The sequence below is a fragment of the Diceros bicornis genome, chromosome 26 (assembly GCF_020826845.1).
Source record: "Diceros bicornis minor isolate mBicDic1 chromosome 26, mDicBic1.mat.cur, whole genome shotgun sequence".
NCBI classification, from domain to species: domain Eukaryota; kingdom Metazoa; phylum Chordata; class Mammalia; order Perissodactyla; family Rhinocerotidae; genus Diceros; species Diceros bicornis.
The window spans coordinates 38427677-38448216 of record NC_080765.1 but is presented as its reverse complement, the minus strand read 5'-3'; the positions used below and the strand labels follow the sequence as shown (position 1 = coordinate 38448216).

The 20540-nt window shown below is 53.9% G+C and overlaps 1 protein-coding gene across 1 annotated transcript in view; it reads right to left on the bottom strand.

The window, feature by feature from the left end:
• LOC131422652 (uncharacterized) overlaps window positions 1-20254 on the bottom strand; it is a 135845-nt gene extending 115591 nt beyond the window's left edge. Inside the window, 11 exon segments of the mRNA XM_058570047.1 lie at window positions 462-627; window positions 2613-2716; window positions 6413-6537; window positions 7611-7632; window positions 9082-9255; window positions 9938-10072; window positions 10146-10311; window positions 12067-12137; window positions 15386-15546; window positions 16849-16902; window positions 20184-20254. Of these exon segments, the coding sequence (XP_058426030.1) occupies window positions 462-627; window positions 2613-2716; window positions 6413-6537; window positions 7611-7632; window positions 9082-9255; window positions 9938-10072; window positions 10146-10311; window positions 12067-12137; window positions 15386-15546; window positions 16849-16902; window positions 20184-20250 (1245 nt within the window). The 5' untranslated portion in view covers window positions 20251-20254.
• Window positions 20255-20540: the final 286 nt, after the last annotated feature.

The following is a 20540-nucleotide window of genomic DNA, read 5'->3' as shown; positions in this document are numbered from 1 at the left end:
AGCAATAAGAACACCTGCTTCACAGAGGCATCGCGAGGGTTAAACAAGACCCCAGCTGTTGTTAGCAATGGTGAGCCTGGTTTCGCATGCCTTCCTCATTTCAAGACTCATTAAATATGTTTGTTTACAGTAAAAATAGCAGCTCTAATTTAAAGCGCTCAGACTCCGTGCCAGACACCAGGAGAACTGCCTCACGTGCAGCGTCTCATTTCTCACCACAAGCCTAGTGGGGAGGTACTGTTCCATCTCCGTCTTACAGATCAGAAAACAGCCTCAGAGAGGTTAAGTCACTTGCCCAGGATCACACAGAGGGGAGGCACATTACTGAGACTCAAGCCCAGATCTCTCAGACCAGCCTCCACTGGTCCACGAGGGGCTGGCACAAAGCCTGGACAAGCGCAGGTCCACAGCCAAGCGGGGGAGGGATGACATGGGGTCCCGGGTGGGGTGCAGGGGCTCACCAGCAGCGCGTGGACCATGGCATCCGTGGGCTGCGGGAGGAAGGCCAGCGACCAGAGCCACGCCTCCCTCTCGTCTGCCTCCACCTCCCCGGATGAGATGAGCTCCACCATGAGGCCCACGCAGGGCTCGGTGCCACAGGAGGGCAGGGCATCTGCCAGCGGCTGCCTAAGATCACGAGAGGCCCGAGGGACGTCACAAAGGTGACCCACACGTCCTGAGCACCCTCCAGGCCTCACCTGGCGGCAGCCTCAGGTCACCCCAGGAGCAGTCCGAGGCTGGGAGAGGTACAGCAGGGACATGTCCACGCTCGCAGGCCTCGGAAGCGGCCGGGCTGGGCCTGTGCTCTGAGGGCCCACGGGGACTCCAGCAGCCCAGTGGAAACCCCGGCAGCTCTGCCCACCCAGGAAACATGGCAGCTTTGGGAAATGTCAAGCCCCCGCCCACTGCTCTGCTAAAACCCACCACAGGCATCAAGTAGGGGTGAAAACCCCTTGCACTGAACAGGAGCCAACCGGCAAGTTGCCTCTAATCAAAACCTCTAACACTCTCACCAGTATATTTCTTTTTCTTTTTCTTTTTTTTGGCAGCGGAGAGACTGCAAAAATTAAGCAGCTCAGGGAAGGTTTTTAACCTTTGTACAGTGGTAGGTCTGAATAGGGAAATGATGACCGAGTGGTGGGTGGGTCCCTAGGTCACCGCAGGAATAGGAGGCCCCTGGAGCTGGGGGCCACATGAGCCAGCAGGGCTACAACAGGTGGGGGTGGACTGGGGCCCCCAACCCATCAGCCCTGATGTGTGACACCTGTGGCAGCAGAGGATCACACGCCCCACCTCCACCCCAACTCACACCATCTGCCCACAAACAGTCTCTGAGCCTCGATTTGCTCATCTGTGCAATGGGAACGCTGATGGCTGGACCCCCCCCCCCCCCCAGGATGACCGTGAGTCTTCAGGAACACACAGGCCACTCGTCTGAGTAACGTCCTGCCTGCTCTGCCCACCTCTCACCCTTGTGTTTCCTCTTTTTTCCTTACAGATTTGGGCCCTGGGGAACCCGGCTCCGGGCAGCCGTAGAGGAGGAGGTAAAGGTAAGAGACTCTCTCAAGTGTCAGTCCTCTTGGAAACCTCTAGATTTGGGGAGGGCCTCTCGCCTCTCTGACTCCCAATGGACAGGCAAAACACAGGAGCTTGTGGGAAAATGCAGACTGACAAGGCGGGTGTGTCACCAGGGCAACAGGTAGCTCCCCATGAAGACCCCTCCCTACGTCAAACATAATTAGAACATGCCCAGTCAAATATCATTTATATTTACGCCCATAAAAAGTGGATGGAGAAGCACAGACCACCTGGACTCAAATTCCAACTCTGCTGTGTGACTTTGGGCAAGTTTCCTAACTGCTCTGTGCCTTGGTTTCCTTCAGCAACGGTAAGGTAGGAATACTAAACCACCTACCCCACGGGGTCATTGTGAGGATTAAGCGAGCGATTACAGATAAAGGGCTTGAAAAGGTATCCATGCATTAGCTATTATGTTTTGTAGTTATTCAGTTAAACATTTGGTGATGCTGATTTAGCAGGGGTTTTTTCTTTCATATTTCAGAGCTGATAAAATATTTTTCAGGTCTCAAAATATTTTCAAGAGCCTTTGAAGAGCTCACAAGCCTGATGTCGGGTCTCAGGGGCCTGGTGAGCAGCTGGACTCGGGGAGGGAGCCGCGAGCTTTCCCCCTGCACAGTTCTGAGCCCTGGGAGCTGGCTTCTCAGAGGTTCCCCTCCGTGCATGGGGGTCTCTGCACACCCCTTGCTGGCCCCACATCAGCAGGGTTGGCGGGTGGTGGATCCCAGCCCTGCCCAGCAGCCCTCCCCCACAGAAGGGGACCCAAGGCACATTGGAATGCTAATTCCAGCTCTCAGCAAGCGCGTCCCAGCCCGGGGGAGAGAACAATGGCTGTCTTTATACCCCAGGCCCTTCAGCTTCTAGGCTCTGCAAGAAGGCTCGGCTCGTGGGAACCTCCAAGCTCCCCACTTAATCGCCTTCTTGGCAGATGTTCCCAGACTGAAAGACAAGTCAGTATCACCATCCATCCCTCAATGGGGCCCTGGGACAAGACCACAGCCCCACCAGGCCCCCCAGCCAGCTCCTGGTCTTACCAGCTGTCTCGGCATTTAAAGGAAGAATGTCGCCAGAGGTCCCTCAGCTCATGGGCGGGGAGGCCCTGGAGCTCGGACACCAGGGTCAGGAACAGCTCCGCAGCCTGGGGGTCAGAGGGGGCAGTGTGAGAGGTCCAGCAGCAAGGGGACCCCCAGAGTCATCGCATCCATCCCCCTGTCTCCAGACCCGGCTGCAGAGGAGGTGCGAATAACCCTTGTAGCTTCCGCCTAAGGAGTCACAGATCCAGTGAGATGGGGCCACACGTCTGGGCTTCTCTCCACTGAATCCCAAGCCCCTATTAGGCACCTACCGTGTACCAGGCGCTAACCTAGGGGCCAGGGATGTGATGGTGAAAGAAAGAAATGGCATCTGCATTCGAGGGCTTCACGCTCTGATAAAAGCTCCATAAACGTTCGCCATGATTATAATCTAATTATCACAACGAGTCTCAGCACAGTTCACGCGGTTAATGAGGTGGCGGTCTTTACGCAGATGCTTTTCAGGCTTGCACAGTAATGGTTCGCTGTTTTTGGTCCCCTGTCTGCAGGCCTGACCAACACAGTCGCCAAGTGTCCAAAAACTCACAAAGAAATAAAGGACTCTACTCAGAGCCCCTACCCCTCGGGTTCTGGGAGATACCAGGTTTGGGATCCCGCGCGCCCGCCCACTCTCCCTCCCTCTCTCCCTCCCCGCTGCCCCTCCAGGCTCAGGCTCGTTGCCTCAGCCAGAGCCCAAAGCAACAGAAAGAACAATGAGGTGTTGGCTTCCTGCAGGCAGCCCCCACGCCTCCCGGGCTTGGCCAAGGCCAGGGCTGCCCCCCCCCCCCCCGCCAGCCAGTGGTCCGGTCCACTGGTGCTGGACCTGCTCGCCTGACCTAGGGCCTCCTCTGCTCTGAGCCATGGGGACTGAGCGCCCCGCACGCAGCTTGACCTCAGCAAGACACAGGCTGTGAAACAGGCTCCTCTCTGGCCAGCTCGGGCCACCCACCCCTCCGCCAGCGCATCTGTCCCCAGGGTCCAGGCAGCATTCCCATAATGCGCCTTCTGTTGGTGGAGCCATGGTGACCCTGAGCTCTGCCTGTACTTCCTCACGCGGGACACACGAGCCAGCCCCTTGGGCAGGCTGACCGCCGTTGGCCTCAAAGACTCTCTGTCAACCCAGTTTGGGGCGGCTCCCCCGGGGGCCTCTCGATTCCCGGCCTGCTGCCCGCCTTCCGGATGGGCTCCGCTCCACTGCCCTCCGGCTGGTGGCTGCCTTTCCCGGCATCACCCGGGATTCCCTGGGCTCAGACACGCGTGCTTTAAAGCCCTCCAGCAAGTGCGCACCGCTGCACCTGGCCGAGCATCCTCCCGCCTGGGGAGGGCCGGGTGTCCGCACTCCCCCTGATCCGGGGAGGCCTCGGCCACAAGCGTTGGCTTCAGACTAGCTTTCCAGAGCCAGGCACAGCAGGAGGGATCCCGAGGGCTCATCCTGGCTCCCCTCCAGCAGAGAGAGGAGAAATCCAAAAGCAGAAAGGGAGTGGGGGTGGGGACTTACAGGAAGGGGGTGAAAAGCACAAACCTCCAGTTATAAGATGAGTAAGTCCTAGGGATGTAACGTACAGCGTGATGACTGTAGGTACCACTGCTGGACGATACATAGGAGAGCTGTTAAGAGGAAATCCCGCGTTCTCCTCAAAGAGAAAAGGAGAAAGAGAAGCTAGGAAGGCTGCAGGACGGAGGGAAGAGTAAGACTCCTGCCTCCTGGGTGAGAAGCCTGTCCCCACCATCGCCACTAACAACAACAACGTGCAATAATAATAATATCAGCAAGAGCAACAACAGTACCACCACTGGCTACTTAGTACGGCCCTCTACTAAGCGCCAGGCCCTGTTCTAGGCCCTTCACGGGCACCATCTCACGTGACCTTCACGCTCCCTGCGAGGAGCACCGTCATTATCCCCACTTGACAGATAAGGAAAGTGACACTCAGAGCATGTAAGTCAGGTGCCAGCGGCCTCCCAGCTCCTAACCGGCAGAGCGGAGACTTGAACCCAGGCCGTCCAGCTCCTAGACCCACACTCTTAACCAGCGTCCTACGCTAAAAGGTATAAAAAGAAAGCAAGCCCTGATTTGTAGCCAATTTCCACGGTGTCAACACTCCCACCGTGGCCCCTTCCAAGGGCCCACGTGCTCTCACCGAGCACAGAGCCGGGAGGAGCTGTGCAGAGGCACGTCACCGGCTGTATTTCCCCCACACGGCGACAGCAGACGCAATAACCTCATGTGCAGAGACAACAGTAAAGTGTAGTAAAATGACGAGGTAGTGACGATTTTGAATATTCATCCCCTTTGCTTCTAATATGATTCGTTTTAACTGTAAGGTGGTATAACTTAATCTTTAGTAATGTCTGTGTTTAACCACCAGCCTGCAGGATTCCTGGAAATCTAACCATCAGCTCTTCAGAGCCCGCACGAGCCAGCTCTGGCGCACCACTGTCTACACTGTCTCTAAAACACTTGGCCGTGCACAGGCGGCGTTTAATAAATGCCTGCAAGTTGGGCTCCCTGCTCTTAGAATACTGGATGGTGGTCACGAGCCGGGTCCCCTCCCCGGCGCCCTCCCCGGCGCCTGGGAGTCTACCCAGACGGGTCACCTGCTCCTCTCCCAGCCTTCTCCTTCACTTGAGTGACACCCTTGGCCACCCCAGCCACTGCCCCCATGTTGAAACTCTGGGCCTCTCTGGGGAGGGTCAGGCTGGGGAATTTGCTTTCTGTTGAGCACTGAGTCCTGGTTTTGTTTCCAGACTGGAAACCAATCTTGTCCCCCATCCACCAGCAATGGGGAGGGTGGAGGTGTCCCCAGCTGAAGCCCACGAGGCCGGTCCCCCCGGCAACCAGGCGGGCCCTCAGCCCTCCGGGGGCCCAGGAGCTGCGGAATGTGCACTGGGGCATCCCTGAAAAGCTCTTTTCAGGAACACAGTCCTCAGCAGTTCTCCCCAGCCCAGGGGACCTCCCGGTGGGAACAATTTACTTTCTTTTTCACGCTACAAATACAGGACAGGCGCCCTGCGCCCTCCGGGGCCGGCACAGTCAGTCTCCAGGACTGGAGACAGGCCCGCAGCACGCCTTGCCCCAAGCCGCCTCTGCCAGGGGAAATGCCCAGTCAGGGGGTCAGAGGGTGCTCTAGGGGCCAGACGAGAGGACACAGGCCTGTCCTGTGGCTTCCCAGCATTTCATGAGGTTTGGCAGCACAATGGTTAGAACACAGGCCATAGAGCAGTTCCCAAGGAGGGCAACCATGCTCCCCGGGAGACATCTGACAGCATCTAGAAACACTTGTTGTCACAACCAGCGGTGGAGGTAATACTGACATCTAGTGGGTAGAGGCAACGCACAGGACAGCCCCCACAATAACGAATGATCTGGCCCAGGGTGGGAAGTCTTCAGTGCTGAGGCCTGGATACGGCTAGAGATTTCCTGAGAGATCTCTGGGACAGGCCAGGTTCAGAAGGTTAGACTGGGGCCTAACAGGACTGTTTGCCCACAGACAGCAGATGAGAACAAGGCCTCCTCTTTGCTCGCATCCAACCTGCACTGGGACACAAGGCTTGGAACACACCAGCTAGATTTCTTCCCCTTCTTTGCTTTTGTAAGCAGGCACCGTTGGGCAGTGCACGACCTGCCCAACTGTACACAGCAGCCCTGATATTGAACATCTGGGAGAATGGGCCATAAAGGATCTGGGCAGGAAGAGGAGGGTGTCCCAGGGACCCAGGCCCAGGGCAGACTCTAGCCTGGAGCTGGAGAAGCCACTTACCTCAAAGCTCGTGGTCTGAGCCAGGCACAGCTTCCTCACAGATGCGGCCACTGTGGCCACCGTAGCCCAGGGCAACGTCTCCTCCCATTCGTACAACAGGCTGGTGGGGGTTAATTCTCCACCATCTGGATCTGAGATGGGAAGCGCTGGACGGGAATGATGGCATGGGGGAACACCAGAGTGAGCCAGAAGGAGCGGCCCCCACATCCCACCAACGCTTCCTTCTGCATGTTTCAGGGAACGGGTGAGGGGCCATACACGAGGAAAATCATGGCAGCTGCTGCTCACAGCAAGAGATGGGAAACAACCCATGTGCCCATCAATCGGGGATGGTCCAATACACTGTGGGGAGTTTTACTGCCCCATCTCCCCAAACCACCCCTCCCTTAGCCTCAACACTCCTTAGCAAAGGGCTGTGCCTTCCAGATGCTGTCCAATGTGGTCTGGCTGCCCCCAGGTCAGGGCACTCATCCCACGTCTGTCTGTCTCCACACACGTGCACACATTTATCCATCTGCTCCTCAGACCTCTCGTTAGCCCCGGGGCACCTGGGACATATGGGGCCCTCTCCTGACTCAGGGCCTTTGCACACCCTGTTTTCCCCCTGGATGCTCTTTCCCACATCTTCCCACAGCCGGCCATTCTCGCCCTTCAGCAAAAACGTCACTTCCCCAAAGAGGCCCTCTTGACTCTCCCATCACTTGCCCCCACGTGGCTGCTTAATTTCATTCCTACCACGTATCAACATCTCAAACCACCTGGTCCACGTTTCCACCTGGGGGTGGTTTCTCTCCCCTACGAGGGTGTCAGCCTCAGGGTAACAGGGATCGAATTTGCTGTGGTCACAGCTCTAGCCCCAGGGCCTGGGCAGGGCCTGGGACACAACAGGTGCCCAGACAAACGTCTGCAATCGCTATGCGCAGGAGTGCAAGATCTTCAGATCTGGGAAGAATCCTCCCATGAAAGCTGGGAACCAGGCGAGTCCACCCCCCTCAAGATGACAGCCCAGCAAGAAAGGACTAGAGCAAGCCAGAGCGATCGGAATTTAAAGGAAGAATAAGACTCATTTCTGAGTGTGTCTGGGAAATTCAGACTCTATAGAGAATAGGGACAGGGGACGTGGACCAGAGTTTACAGATGCCACACGCCAGGCCCTGTGCTGAAGGCTTTAACCGTTTCCTCTAACCCTCCCCGTAACCTCTGGGGTAAGGGTCAGTAGGCTCCTATATTTACAGCTAGGGAAACCGAGGCACAGAGAGACACCAGTGGCCCAAGTTGCACCCCACATAGTCAGGTTGAAACCCAGTTCCTCTTGGGACTGAGAGAAAACACGGAAAGCTCATCCATACAATGGAAGATTATTTGGCAATAAAAAGAAGGAAGCTCTGACACCTGCGACAACATGGAGGAACCCTGAGAACACGACACTCAGTGAAAGAAGCCAGACGTAAAGGCCACAGACTGTATGACGCTATTTACGTAAAGCGTCCAGAATGGGCACATCCAGAGAGGCAGAAAGTAGACAGCGGTTGCATAGGGCTGGGAGGGGGAGGACTGGAGGCGATGGCTGACGGGTGCAAGGTTTCTTTCTGGGATGACGGAAACGTTCTAAAGTTGGTTGCGGCAATAGAGGTACAACTCTGTGAATATACTAGAAGCCATCGAATTGTTCTCTTACATGGGTGGATTGTATGGGATGTGAGTTATATTTCAACAAAGCCGTTAAAAAAAGGTGACCAGTTCATTCAACTCAAGGGGCAGCCACCAGGTCCTGACAAGACTAGCTGCTCGGCCACTGCTGGTGTCTGTGCCCGAGCAGGGTTGCGGGCAGCACCTCAGCCGTGTTCCACGGAGCCGGAGGGGAGCTGGGAAGCCGCAGGGCTTCAGGCCCCACCTGCTGGGCCGTCCTCAGGTGGTGTAGTGAGTCTGTGCTCCGAGGCAAACACCATCACCAGCCGGGGCTGTAGGACAGACCCGGGGTTCAAGTCGCAGCTCTGCCTCTCACTGTGTGACCTCGGACAAGTCATTTTACCTCCTGGAGCCACAGTTTCCATATTTGAAAAATGTAACTAATAATAGTACCTTCCTAACGGGGTTATGCTGAGAACTACGTTCACTATCCACAGACAGCGCTCAGCACAGCTCCTGGCCACAGGAAATCCTTCCCAAATGTCAGCAATAAGAATTAACCATTCTGACTTCATTATTCAGGGAACCAGCTGTTTTTTAATCATGAAAAAAGATCTCTTTCCCTCAGATGCACGCCTTGCTTGTTTCTTTCCAGCAAAACTGTCGGAGGAAGCCAAGCTCCGGGGAATGCTAGGCGTTGGCAGGAACTTTCCAGAAAATCTGGAAACCTGAGTCAGCACATCCCCAAAATGGTCAGGCTGAGAGGTCATCAGATGTAAGACGAAGTGTCCCACAAAAGCTGGTAACCAGAAGATTCCCTCTCCACTGAGGACAAGCCAGGGAGAAGGACAAGATCAAGCCTGAGCCATCTGAGCCAACAGAAACTTCTGGAGAAACTTCTAGAAAAGAGGCTGCCTCTCCTGACAATGGTCATTTTCAGAAAAGGTTCAAGGGTGTGCAGGCAGGATCAGGGCAATGGAGCCTGGGCCTGCCTGAGGCTCCTCTAAGGGTCCCCACCCCCACGCCCGGTCACCTGTGACGGCCGGATCTGGGGGCATCTCCTGCAGCAGAGTCAGCCGGGAAAGTGTCCTCATCTGCACGGCACTCGCCTTCTCGGAGAGGGGCCCCACAGCATGCAGCTCCGCGCAGGAGGCCTCCCTCAGCACGCCGGCCTGGAAACTCTGGAGGCAGGTCAGGCGGGAGGCCAGGCCTGGCTGCTGGACCGAAGGGGGAAGAGGCCAAGGGTCACGCCAGGCTTGGCTGTGACGGACCCCAGCTGGGGCCCCTGAAACCAGCAGGGAGGGCCAAGGCTGCGGGGAGAGGGGGACTGGGGGCTACATCAGAGCTTCAGGACCCCTCCCTGCCTGGACTGTAGCAACCTCAGCCCACACAAAGGCTGATGGAGGTGAGAAGGACAAGGAAAGCAAGCAAGTCCGGCCAACAGTGACCCCAAGGAGAGCAAGGAAACCTCAGTTTGAAAGTGAAACACACCAGAGTCAGCCCAGCTGGGCATCAGCCTCTGGATGTGAAGACTGTGACAGTGTTAATGCTAATGATGCTCATCTCCTTATACAGACACAACTGTTTACCAAACACTGTCATCCTCAGGGAGCCATGCAGGGGGAGGGGAGGGGAGAGGAGAGAGGTGAGTGGGGAGAGGGGAGGGGGGAGAGAGGGGGAAAAGAGGGGAGAGGGGGGAGAGGAGGGAGAGGAGGGAGGGGAGGGGGAGGGGAGAGAGGGGGAGGGGAGAGAGGGGGTGGGGGAAGGGAGAGAGGAGGAGGGGGAAGGAGAGAGAGGGGGAGGGGAGGGGGAGAGAGGGGGAGGGGAGGGGGGAGAGAGGGGAGGGGGGGAGAGAGGGGAGGGGAGAAGGGAGAGACGGGAGGGCAGGGCACTTACCGCCGCCAGGGGCAGCGCCTGTGAGCGCAGCGCGGAGCGCGCCCTGCGCAGGGAGCACCGCGCCAGGTCCTTGGTCTTGAGCAGCCTGGCGCCGCGCTGCTGGTACGTGGTGGGACACCTGCCCAGAACGTCCACCTGGGCGAGCGAGCAGGACCCGGTCAGCCCCCTGCGCCCCCCGCCCCCCGCCCACTCCAGGCTCTGGTCTCACCTCGTCTAGGGTCTGGGGGCCGGCGGCGCCGGGGTGACCCTGCACGAGGCTCAGCACCGCGCGCTTCACGTTCAGCGCCCAGCGCGGCTCGGCGCGGTGGGGACACAGGCGGACCACGCGCCCGGCGCGCAGGACGAAGCGGAGCGGGACGCGGCCCAGGGCGGCGCTGCGGGTGGGTGGGCGTCAGGCGCGGCCCCTCCAAGGCCCCAGGCCACCTCTTCACTGCTGGGGCCACAGCATCCCTGCCCCTCCTACAGATCAGCCCCCATAGAAAGCACCCAGGGTACGGCCACGTCCCTCTATACGGCCTTGCTTCCCTCCTCAGCTGGGCTCTCCAGCAACTTCTGAATTGAACAACAAAACGGCAGCCAACTGTTTGCTCAAAACTGCCCCCAGCCTTGTCACCTCTTGGACAAAATGTACATATGTGTGAGCCCAGCGTGAAATCATGAAAAGCTGAGCCTCCAAGGGCTGCCTGTGTTCCAAAGCTTCTCATTCTCTCAGCCCACCAGAGAGGTACTTAGCATCCCCCCACCCACATCACAGAGGAGGAAAGCGAGGCTCAGAGCAATAGAGTGACTTGCACAGGGCTGCAGCTGGGATTCAACCCCAGGCAGGCTGGCTCCAGCATCACAGGTCTCCGAAACCTCCAGCTGGAAGTGACTTGAGACTCTATCATTGTGCAGACAAGGACGCGAGGCCCAGAGAGGGGGAGCCGCTGGCGGCGATCACACAGGGGATCACACAGCAAGTCGGGGAGGAGCTGGGACCAGAATTTAGCCCAATGCTCCTCCTGCCATGCCTCACCAAGCAGAAAGGAGCTGTGTCTACTATCTAGGTGAAGGGCTGGGGGGCGGGGGTGGGGGGGGGAACGACGGCAAGGGGACTGCTAAGGCCCCAACCCCCCCCAGGGCAGGCAGCAAAGCAGAACCTTGAGAGACAGAAGCTTCCCTACTTGTACCTCCCCAGGAGGTCACAGCCCCCTCCCCAGCTCCAACTGGAGTCTGGGGCCTTCTGGAGGCAGCCCCTGGGTCTCAGGCCTTAGGCTAAGAGAAATGCTGATGGTGCCCGCCCCTTCCAGAATAGCAAATGTCAGTCTGGCCTCAAGGAGCTGGCAGCCCCCAGCCCACTGACTTAGCATTTCTGATGAGGAGCTCAGTGACAATAGCCCCGGCTGTCCCCATGGCGGAGACCACCGCAAGCCTTTCAGCAGGGATCCATCTGCCCCTCGGCAGCATCACCCGTCCCTGTATCCTTGCACAAAGGCTTTATCTTGTGACAAATGAATTTGCAATAAAAAAGGAAGAGGAATCTGCGGAGGTGGGCCTGTCTTCAGGCTGGCGGCTGGACAGACCTTTGAGGCCGCTGAGGCCACTGTCAGAGCATCCTGGGAAACTGGCCAGGGGGAGAATTCCAGGCTGGCTCACAAAAGGGGGGCTTAGCTTGGGAAGGGAGAGGCCATGAGTCTCCAGGAAAACCCCCATCCTGGCCGGGGGGTGGGGGGCGGTAGGGGGTGGGGGTGGTGGGAGCGGCAGGCCTCAATGGGTGCCCAGTGTCTTCCAGAATGTTCTCAAGGATGAGCCCAGAGGGTGCTTGGCAGATAAAATCTGGACATGCTGGGGGTGACAGGCAGGGAACTATGGGGGTGAGTTCCTTCCACCAGGTAGAGAGGAAGGCCACCTGAGGCCATTTGGAGTCTCTCAAGGCTCCAGCTCTTGTCTGAGAGCTTAACGAGGTCAAGACATAGAGATGGAACCCTGTCTGAACTTCAGTCCAAGATGGCATCTCGCTGCTGCACCCTAATTGGGTTCTTCCAATGTAACTGGGTACACCCAGCGCCCGGCAGCCATCAGAAGAGGGGACAGGGCTCACACGCCCAGCCCCGTCAGGGGCAAGGCCAGACCGAGGCCAGGCGTCTTACCTCAGACTCGCTGACTCCTTCAGAACTTCCACCTTGGACCCCAGGATGGACGTCACCTGGAAGCCCTGGAGCTGCAGCAGACAGCACTGTGGTTGGTGACCCCTCCTGGGACATCCCGACCTCCCCAGCACCCCCACCCACGAAGCAGCTCTGGGGCCCAGTGTGATGCCCCGCCCCGTGCCAGGGTCCAGGCAGAGAGATCCCTCCCTCCAGCTGAAGGTTCTAGTTCCTGGGCGGTGGATGCCCAGAGCCTCCAGGGGTGATAACTGAAACAGCCAGGCACCTGCTGCTCCCTGCTAAGTGCTCTGGGAGGCCTCGTGAGCTGCTCGTTTTGCCCAAAAAGGCCCTGGAAGTTTGGGTGAGAGTCATATGACTGTACAGTATAAACACAAACGTTAGGCTTGCAAAGCAAATGGAAAGGCGTTGCCCGTCGTGAATAAGACACTTGGATGCCCCAAGATCACCGTGGTTGCATGTGTGTGCACGCGCACGCGTGTGTGTGCATTTACTGCAAAAGAAGATGGAGTTTCTAAAGACAAAAAAATCACCCCTAAAACCTGCTTCCCTAACACGACCAATTTCACTTTTTTTGTGTGTATGTGAGGAAGACTGTCCCTGAGCTGACATCTGTTGCCAACCCTCCTCTTTTTGCTGAGGGAGACTGGCCCTGGGCTAAGATCCGTGCCCGTCTTCCTCCACTTTACATGGGACGCCGCCACAGCGTGGCCTGAGGAGTCGTGTGTAGGTCTGCACCCGGGACCCAAACCTGCGAACCCCGGGCTGCTGAAGCAGAGCGCGCGAACTTAACTGCTATGCCACCGGGCCGGCACCTCACTTTTTTTTAATAGACTATTTTTAGAGCAGTTTTAGGTTCATGGCAATATTGCGGGGAAGGTACAGAGATTTCCCACGTACCCCCGCTCCCACACATGCACAGCCTCCCCGTCTTCCACTTGCCCCACCATTTGTTACAATCGATGAACCTACGCTGACACATCATCACCACCCGGCGTGGTTTAGATGAGGGTTCACTCCTGGTGTGGTGCCTTCTGTGGGTTTGGACAAATGTGTGATGACATGTGTCCCACATTATAGTCTCCTACGGAATGGTTTCACTGCCCTATGATTTCACTTTTTCAAAGTAACTAATCCTCATTCAGTTTGTCTAAAACCCAATTCCTCTGCCTCCTCAAAACCAGCCTCCCTCCCCTAACGGAGGGTCTGCCATCTGCCCAGTCACCCAGGCTTGAAATCTTGGGGTGCAGCACAGTTCCACTTGGCACTGAGACGTTCTCCTGGACAATAATGACACCCTCAGCCATGGTAACAAGACCACTTATTGTCTGACCACTTGCTTGACAGCATTTCATTATAACTGTATTCCATATGTTCAAAGAGTTAACTAGAGACATGGAAGATATTTAAAAAACCCACTGAACTGTATACTTAAAAATGGTTAAAAGGGTACAGTTTACATTTATGTGTTTTTTACCATAATTAAAAAATAAAAAATATTTAAAAAAACAAAAAAAAAGAATGAAGTTCCGACACATGCTACAACGTGGATGAACCTTGGAGACATTATACTAAGAGAAAGAAGCCAGATACGGAGGTCACAAATTGATAGTGACACGTGATGGCACGTATATCAAGCGTCTAGAATAGGCAAAGTCACAGAGACAGAAAGTAGAATAGAGGTACCAGGGGCCTTTTTCTAGATCTTTCTAGAAGATAGAATAGGGGAATAGAGGGATGGGGAGCTAGTGTTGAGTGGGTACAGTGCTTCTGTTTAGGATGCTGAAGAGTTCTGGAGATGGATAGTGGTGATGGTTCCACAACATTATGAATGTAGTTATTGCCAGTGAATTGTACCCTTGAAATGGTTAAAATGGTAAATTTTCTGTTATGCATATTTTACCACAATACAAAAATTTCAAAAAATAAAAAGAAGCCAGAACACAAAAGAGAACATCCTGCATAATTCCATTAAAGAGAAGTTCAAAGACGGACAAAACTAATCTATTGAGCTAGAAATCAGGAGGCTATTCCAGAAAAGTCACCAGAAGAGAGGAGGGAGGTTATAGGGTTATGTTTTGATTCTTGGTCTGGTGTTGGCTATACAGGAGTGTTCAGTTCGTTAAAATTCATTGTTCTGATTACTTATTTTCACACAAAAATATATTTAATTGATTGCCTCCCATGTGGCTGTAAAATTCCCATTTTCAAAGACAATGTTCAAAATAAGCCAGTTCTTTCTAGCCTTGCCATCATTTGACATTATCAATTTTTTTTAAATGCTAAAAACAGAGCAAATGAATGAATAAAACTGCAGCAGTACATAATTAGCTTTGTGAAAACCAGCCCTGCGGAAAAAACAACTGCTAGTGTTTTGATGGACGTGAAAGGATGGCAAAGACTCTAATAAAATGGCAGGTCTGACCAGAACAGACATTTTGGGTAGTTTAAGAATTCAGAGGCAGCTCACAGCCACCCCATAAAAGACCCCATCCTGCAGTCTATGTGAAAACATAACAGTTTTGAGAAACTCTTGTCAGCAAGCGCTCTGGCCAGTTCAAAAATGCTCCTCAAGTATGAGATAAGACTTCAGTGGAAACTAAGAGGCCATATATGCAGGGCGGGAGGGTTTGTTCAGGAAACACATGAGAGTCATCAGAAAGGGAACAGAGAAGAATGGGAAGGCGCTTCCACTGGCAAGGACGTGCGGGAGCTTCAGGGAAATCTTGACAAAAAGAAACCCACAACCACCAAATGAGTCTAGCTCATAATTCTGCCTTGACGGAACCCAGGACTACCACCACCACTCCACCTTACCATTCACCTTTAACCTGAGCCTGTGGGCCCAGGCACTGCAAGGCCAGCGTCCAATACAGAGGAGCTCAGGGCAGGCCTGGAGGCCCCAGCCAGGCCTTGGGTTTCCACCCTAGTCTGTTCCTCTGTCTACAAGGCCTTGACTTGGTTTGACTTTGCTTACCCCTGGGAACTGCAGGTTCCCCAGCTGTGACCCTCAGTCCTCCCAAGAACAGCTTGTCCCCATCCTGTGGCTCTCCTTGCTCCAAGGAATGCCCTCTTCCTTTCCTGAACCCCTGCGACTCCCTCACTGGGCCCACCATGGCACCTCCTACAACCAAAATGGTGCCACGTTCCCATGTTACTCTCCAGAGCCCTCACTTGCTGAATTTGAGATTCCTCAGAAAGCTCCTGTCCATTTATTAGACAAATTGGAAATTTAAGGGGCTGTGGCGTCCCCTTGGCCCTCCCCAGTGTCAGCGTGACCTATTGGTTGCCCAAAGACACTCACCCGTAAGGCCATCTGGCATGGACCAAGCACATGGAGGGTGACCAAGCCTTGGAGGCCAAGGCCACTCCCCTCCAGTGGGGCCCCCTGCAGGCCGGTGCTGGTGTTGGTGGAAAAGCGATAGGTGTATCTGGTGCCCACAGAGAGATGGGGATCAGCCGACCCTGGAGGGCAGACAGAGGGCACAGTGTCACCTTGACAATCCGTCATCCTGAGACCCACTCCGCCTGGACTACTTAGGCATCCTGGCTCCCACCTCCTTCCCTCTATCTGGGTGGTTAGCTGCCTGCTCCCAGCTTGGGGGGCTGTGTACCCCTCTGAGAGTGAAGAAGAAAACAAAGATAATAATAAGTGCCTAATAAACGTTAGCCAGTGTTACCATGTGCAAGGCCCTCTTCTGGGAGCTTTACACATACCTGAGTTTCTCAGCCTCGGCACTACTCTTATTTGGGGCCACACAATGCTGTCACGGGGGCTGTCCTGGGCACTGCAGGATGTTTAGCAGCATCTCTGGCCTCTACACCCAGGTGCCAGTAGCACAGCCCAGTTGTGACAAGCAAAATGTCTCCCAACACTGCAAAATGTCCCTGGGGGGCACAGTCCCCCTGGTTGAGAACCACTGATCTACATTTACATGACTCGTTTAAGCCTCACCACCGCCTGTGAGGTGGGTACTCTTTTCCTCCATTTTACAGAGTTGGAAACTGAGGCTCAGAGAGGTGAACTAACTACCCAAGGTCACACAGCTGGGATCCAAACCTTGGCAGTCTGACTCCTCCCCTGCTGCCTTGGTGGATATCAAGCAGGGGCATGGGGTGGGTTGGGGAGGTCATCCTGATCTTTCTAGAAGGTAGAGCTGTCAAGCCGGTGAGAGCCTCCGGCATTGGAGGGAGGGGGAGGGGGAGACGTTGCCCTGGGCAAGATCTGAGTTGGGGAGCAGAGAGGTCTGTGATTCTCTAATCTTCTCTTTAGACCAGGGGACCCATTGCAAAGCACAATTCAAGTGTGAATTCTGACACCCCACCCATCTCTGGGGCTAGTCATTGAATCAACAGATTCATGTCGATTTCATTGAGCTCAAACAAAATCACACCTCACATTCCCCAAATGCTTTTCTCTTTCCAAAGAATTTGTGCCAAGGTTCTCTCATCTACTCCACCCCAAGATGCAAATGGGATCACTTGGCTAAAAACTTATTCCACCTGGAGACCACAGGTATGAGAAAAAGCCCTGAGGCCTTGGGGCTGGGATGGCTTTACCCTGGGTGTGCCGTTCTCTTCTCTAAATGCTGGTGACCCGGTGGCCTTTGCAGCGCTGGCCTTGCTCCTCCCCTCTGGCCTCTCTGGGAGTGTGGACAAGGCCCTCTGGGGTTGGTCCTAATCACATTCTGCATCACGCCCCACCCTGTCCTGTCTCAGGCTCCTGGGTCACCAGAGGGTGATAAGGTGACTGGGAGACTCGCTCACCTGTGCACACCGTCATGCAGGAGGCCCCCTGTCCGGCTAACGAATCTGGAATTTCTGAAATCACAAATCAGATGGAACCAGGCAAGGCCAGAAGGAGGCGTGGGACAGCCCCACCCCAAGGGCCACTGACCTGCTCGTGAAAGAAGACGTTTAAAGGTCCACGGGGCCCAGGGGACAAGAAGAGATAATGGCAGCTCTCCTCTCTCTCATAGGGCCGGGAGTGACCTCCCCACCCTTCACCCAACCTGCTCGTCCCCATCTGCTGACCCGGAAGTCATTCGTGCTTCCACTCTTTTCCCTTATCATCACCTCCAAGTCCAATACGTCAGCAAGTTCTGCCAATTCCATCAACAGACGCAGGTCTGTCTCCCTCCCTCCATCCATCCCTCCCTCCCTCCATCTAGCCATCTATCCCTCCTTCCCTCCCTCCATCCATCCCTTCTCTTGCTTAGACGTCTGCAGTAGCCTCCTAACTATTCCCCCTGTGTCCACAATTCATCTTCCACAGCTAGAGTCATCTTTTAAAAACCTAAATCCAATCACATCACTCCCTTCTTAACAGCCCCTAAGTCTCCCTCCACCACGTGCACTCATAATAAAATCCCTACCATGAGAGCCGGCCTCTGCCTGCTCCCCCCCATCCCACCTCACTCTTGCCCTCCAGCCACCTGGTCCTTCTTCTCCACCTCGAGGCCTTTGCACATGCTGTTCCCTTAACTCTTCCTCCTGCTCTCCACATCCCAGGCTCCTTCAGGTCTCAGTATAAATGCCTCTCCTAGTGGGGCCCTGTCCAGAGTAAGTCCCCCACCTGTCAGTCTCTATCTTAGCACCTTATCTATTCAAAACTCTTAAAATTTTTATGATTTGATTATTTGGGTTGTCTTATTTAACACTGTATCCCCCAGCTCCTGGAAAAGTACCTGGTCCTCAGTAGAGACTGAAATAAATGAATGGATGAATGAATACAACTGAATGAATGAATGAATGCAACTAACACTTATACAGCACTTACTAGGAGTCCTGCACTGTTCCAAGCAATTTACATATTCAATCCTTCAATCTCCTGACAGTCCCCTGAGGGAAGTGCTATTATTGCTCCCATTTTACGGATAAAGGCACTGAGGCACAGAGACCTTAAGTGACTTGCCCAAGGGCACACAGCTAGTTAGTGGTGAAGCCAGGGTTTGAACCCCGGCATCCTGGCTCAAGACCACAGCCTTAACCACTACATTATCAATGAATACGTGAGTGAAGGAGTGAATCAATGAATGAATGGATGAACCAACAAAGGCAAGACCAAGAGGCTGCAGCCCTAAATGGTGGTATCTAGTGCTTCCCCTCATTTCCCCACCTTCTAAGCTGCAGAGGACAACCAGAGTAGGAACAGAATGCGCTGGGACCTCCTCAACCCTCACCCTAGGCCATGAGGACACTCTGCGGGGTCCCCAGACCCTCCTCCCTGGGAAGGGTCATCACCCCCTATCTGTCCCAACCCGGGGCCCCCCATCTCCCCCTACTGTCAACCCTCCTTTGTCCTTCCTTCCAGCCACGTGCCTGGATCATTCCTGGGCACCATCCGTGCCCTCCCGGAACGGCCTTACCCAGGAGCCTGTCTGTAGCCATTTTCATATAATGGCTTTTCAATAACACCATTTCTATCCTCAAAACGACCCCACTGTGCCTCACTGTAATCATTACACGTGCCAGGCTTTTTAATCCCTTGAAAAACAAAACACTCCCAAAATGGGGGGAAAGTGCATTTTATACCATTTTGTTTGGACCCTTTGAAACAACAGAACGTAGTTGGATTTTTGGCAGAGTTTTTCCCTGAATATTTTGGGAATAACAAAATGCTCTTTGCATTAAAGGTAGAATATCAATGGATAAAACCACATTTCAAAGACATTTAACCCAATCGATTTCTCTTCCAATTTTCCTTCAATTCTTTGACAACTTGGACTCTGGACCCCAAATTAAACATGTTTACACATAATCATTAAACTCCCAATTGTGCAGAGACCCTGCATTCTGCCTGTTTGCTCAACCGACAACCTCGACATCTGCTCTCCAGCCCAGCTGGGCCGGCGAGCAGTGAAGCCTGCACGAGCTCCCAGAAGCAAACTGTGTTCTCAGAGCTGCCGCTTGAACTAAGCGTTGTTTCCTGTCTGTTTCTCAAGCACTTAAAAAAAATACATCTAAATTTTTAATAAATTTTCATAAAAACAGAGACCATTCAATGATCCTACTAAATAGATCCACCAAGGAGGCGGAACACGTTGAGTGTTGGGAGGTAATAAATCTTTCCACCACATGCTACTCATTTCTAGGGAGAGATCTGAAATGGACGACTGAAATTGATGTCATCTCTACAGCCTGGGAATGAAATCCAGTCTCATTTCAGCTTTCTCAGATGTCAGTTCTGATCCCTGTTCATTCATTTATCCAGCCAACACAGATTTAACGAGTACCTACTGTGTGCCAGGCAAACAGATGCTGAAGATACAGCGAATCAAACAGCCGTGGTCTGACCTGCACTGTCCAGAACAGCAGCCACCAGCTAACCGTGGCTATCGAGCATCTGAAACGTGGCTGGCGTTATGGAGAAATTTTTCATTTTATGCCATTTTAATTAATTTAAATTTAAATTAAAAACTGATACTCAAGTCAGTTATTGCAAGACTTTTAAGGATGCTTGAAATAACTTAGGAAATGAAACTACTTTCTCAACTCTAATTTTTGGGACGTCTAAATACAGAACAAGTATTTGCAATGAAAATTTAGCAACCAAATTGAAACATGCTCTAAGTATAATTATTACACTGGATTTCGAAGAACGGAAACTATATCTCGTTAATAATTTTTTATATTGATTACGTTTTCTAATAATATTTTAGATATACTGGGTTAAATACAATATGTTATTAAAATTAATTTCACCTGCTTTTTTTACATATTTAAAATGTGGCTACTAAAAAATTTAAAATTACATATTGGCTTGCATTATATTTTTATTGGATAGCACTGCCCTAGACCCTCCTGCAGTAAATAGACAAAAAATAAAAGTTCATTTCTCGGCGTTACCCTGCGTCAGAGAGCTGTTTAGCGTCTTCAAGCACACCACCTGGTACCCCTGCAGACCAGCTAAGCACCCCTGGAAGGGACGGAAGACGGGAGCGAGAGATGAGGGATCCTCCTTTTCCGCATGAAAGGCAAAACCAAGGGAGGCAGCAGAGGGCCAGGTAACCAGACATCTGGTACAGAAACGCTGTCCCAGGTGCACTGGGCTGCCACGCCTTCACCCCAAGCAGAACCAGGACCGCAAGAGCCTTACTTACTCCCCGAAGTCGCTGCCGCCGGTGCCCAGAGCAGGACCAGGCCCAGGAGCGCCATGGGCGCCAGCATCACCGCTGGCCCGAGGGAGCCCCACACCACCAGCCTCTCTCCCCACAGCGGCTCAGAGCGCCCCGATAGGAATCTTCTTTCCCAAAGGGGCGGGCCCAGCTTCAGTCCCTAGATGGGATGGAAGGGGGAAGGGAGGAGGGGGCTTCCAGGGCAAAGACCCAGCCAATCAGAAACCTCCAATAAAGTTCTCAGCACCCCACCCAGGAGGAAGGGAGGGGGCTTCTGACCAATGAGGGGGAAAATCCCTTTTCAGTCTAGGGAAAAAAGGGTTTGCCTTTTCCAGCCTTGTA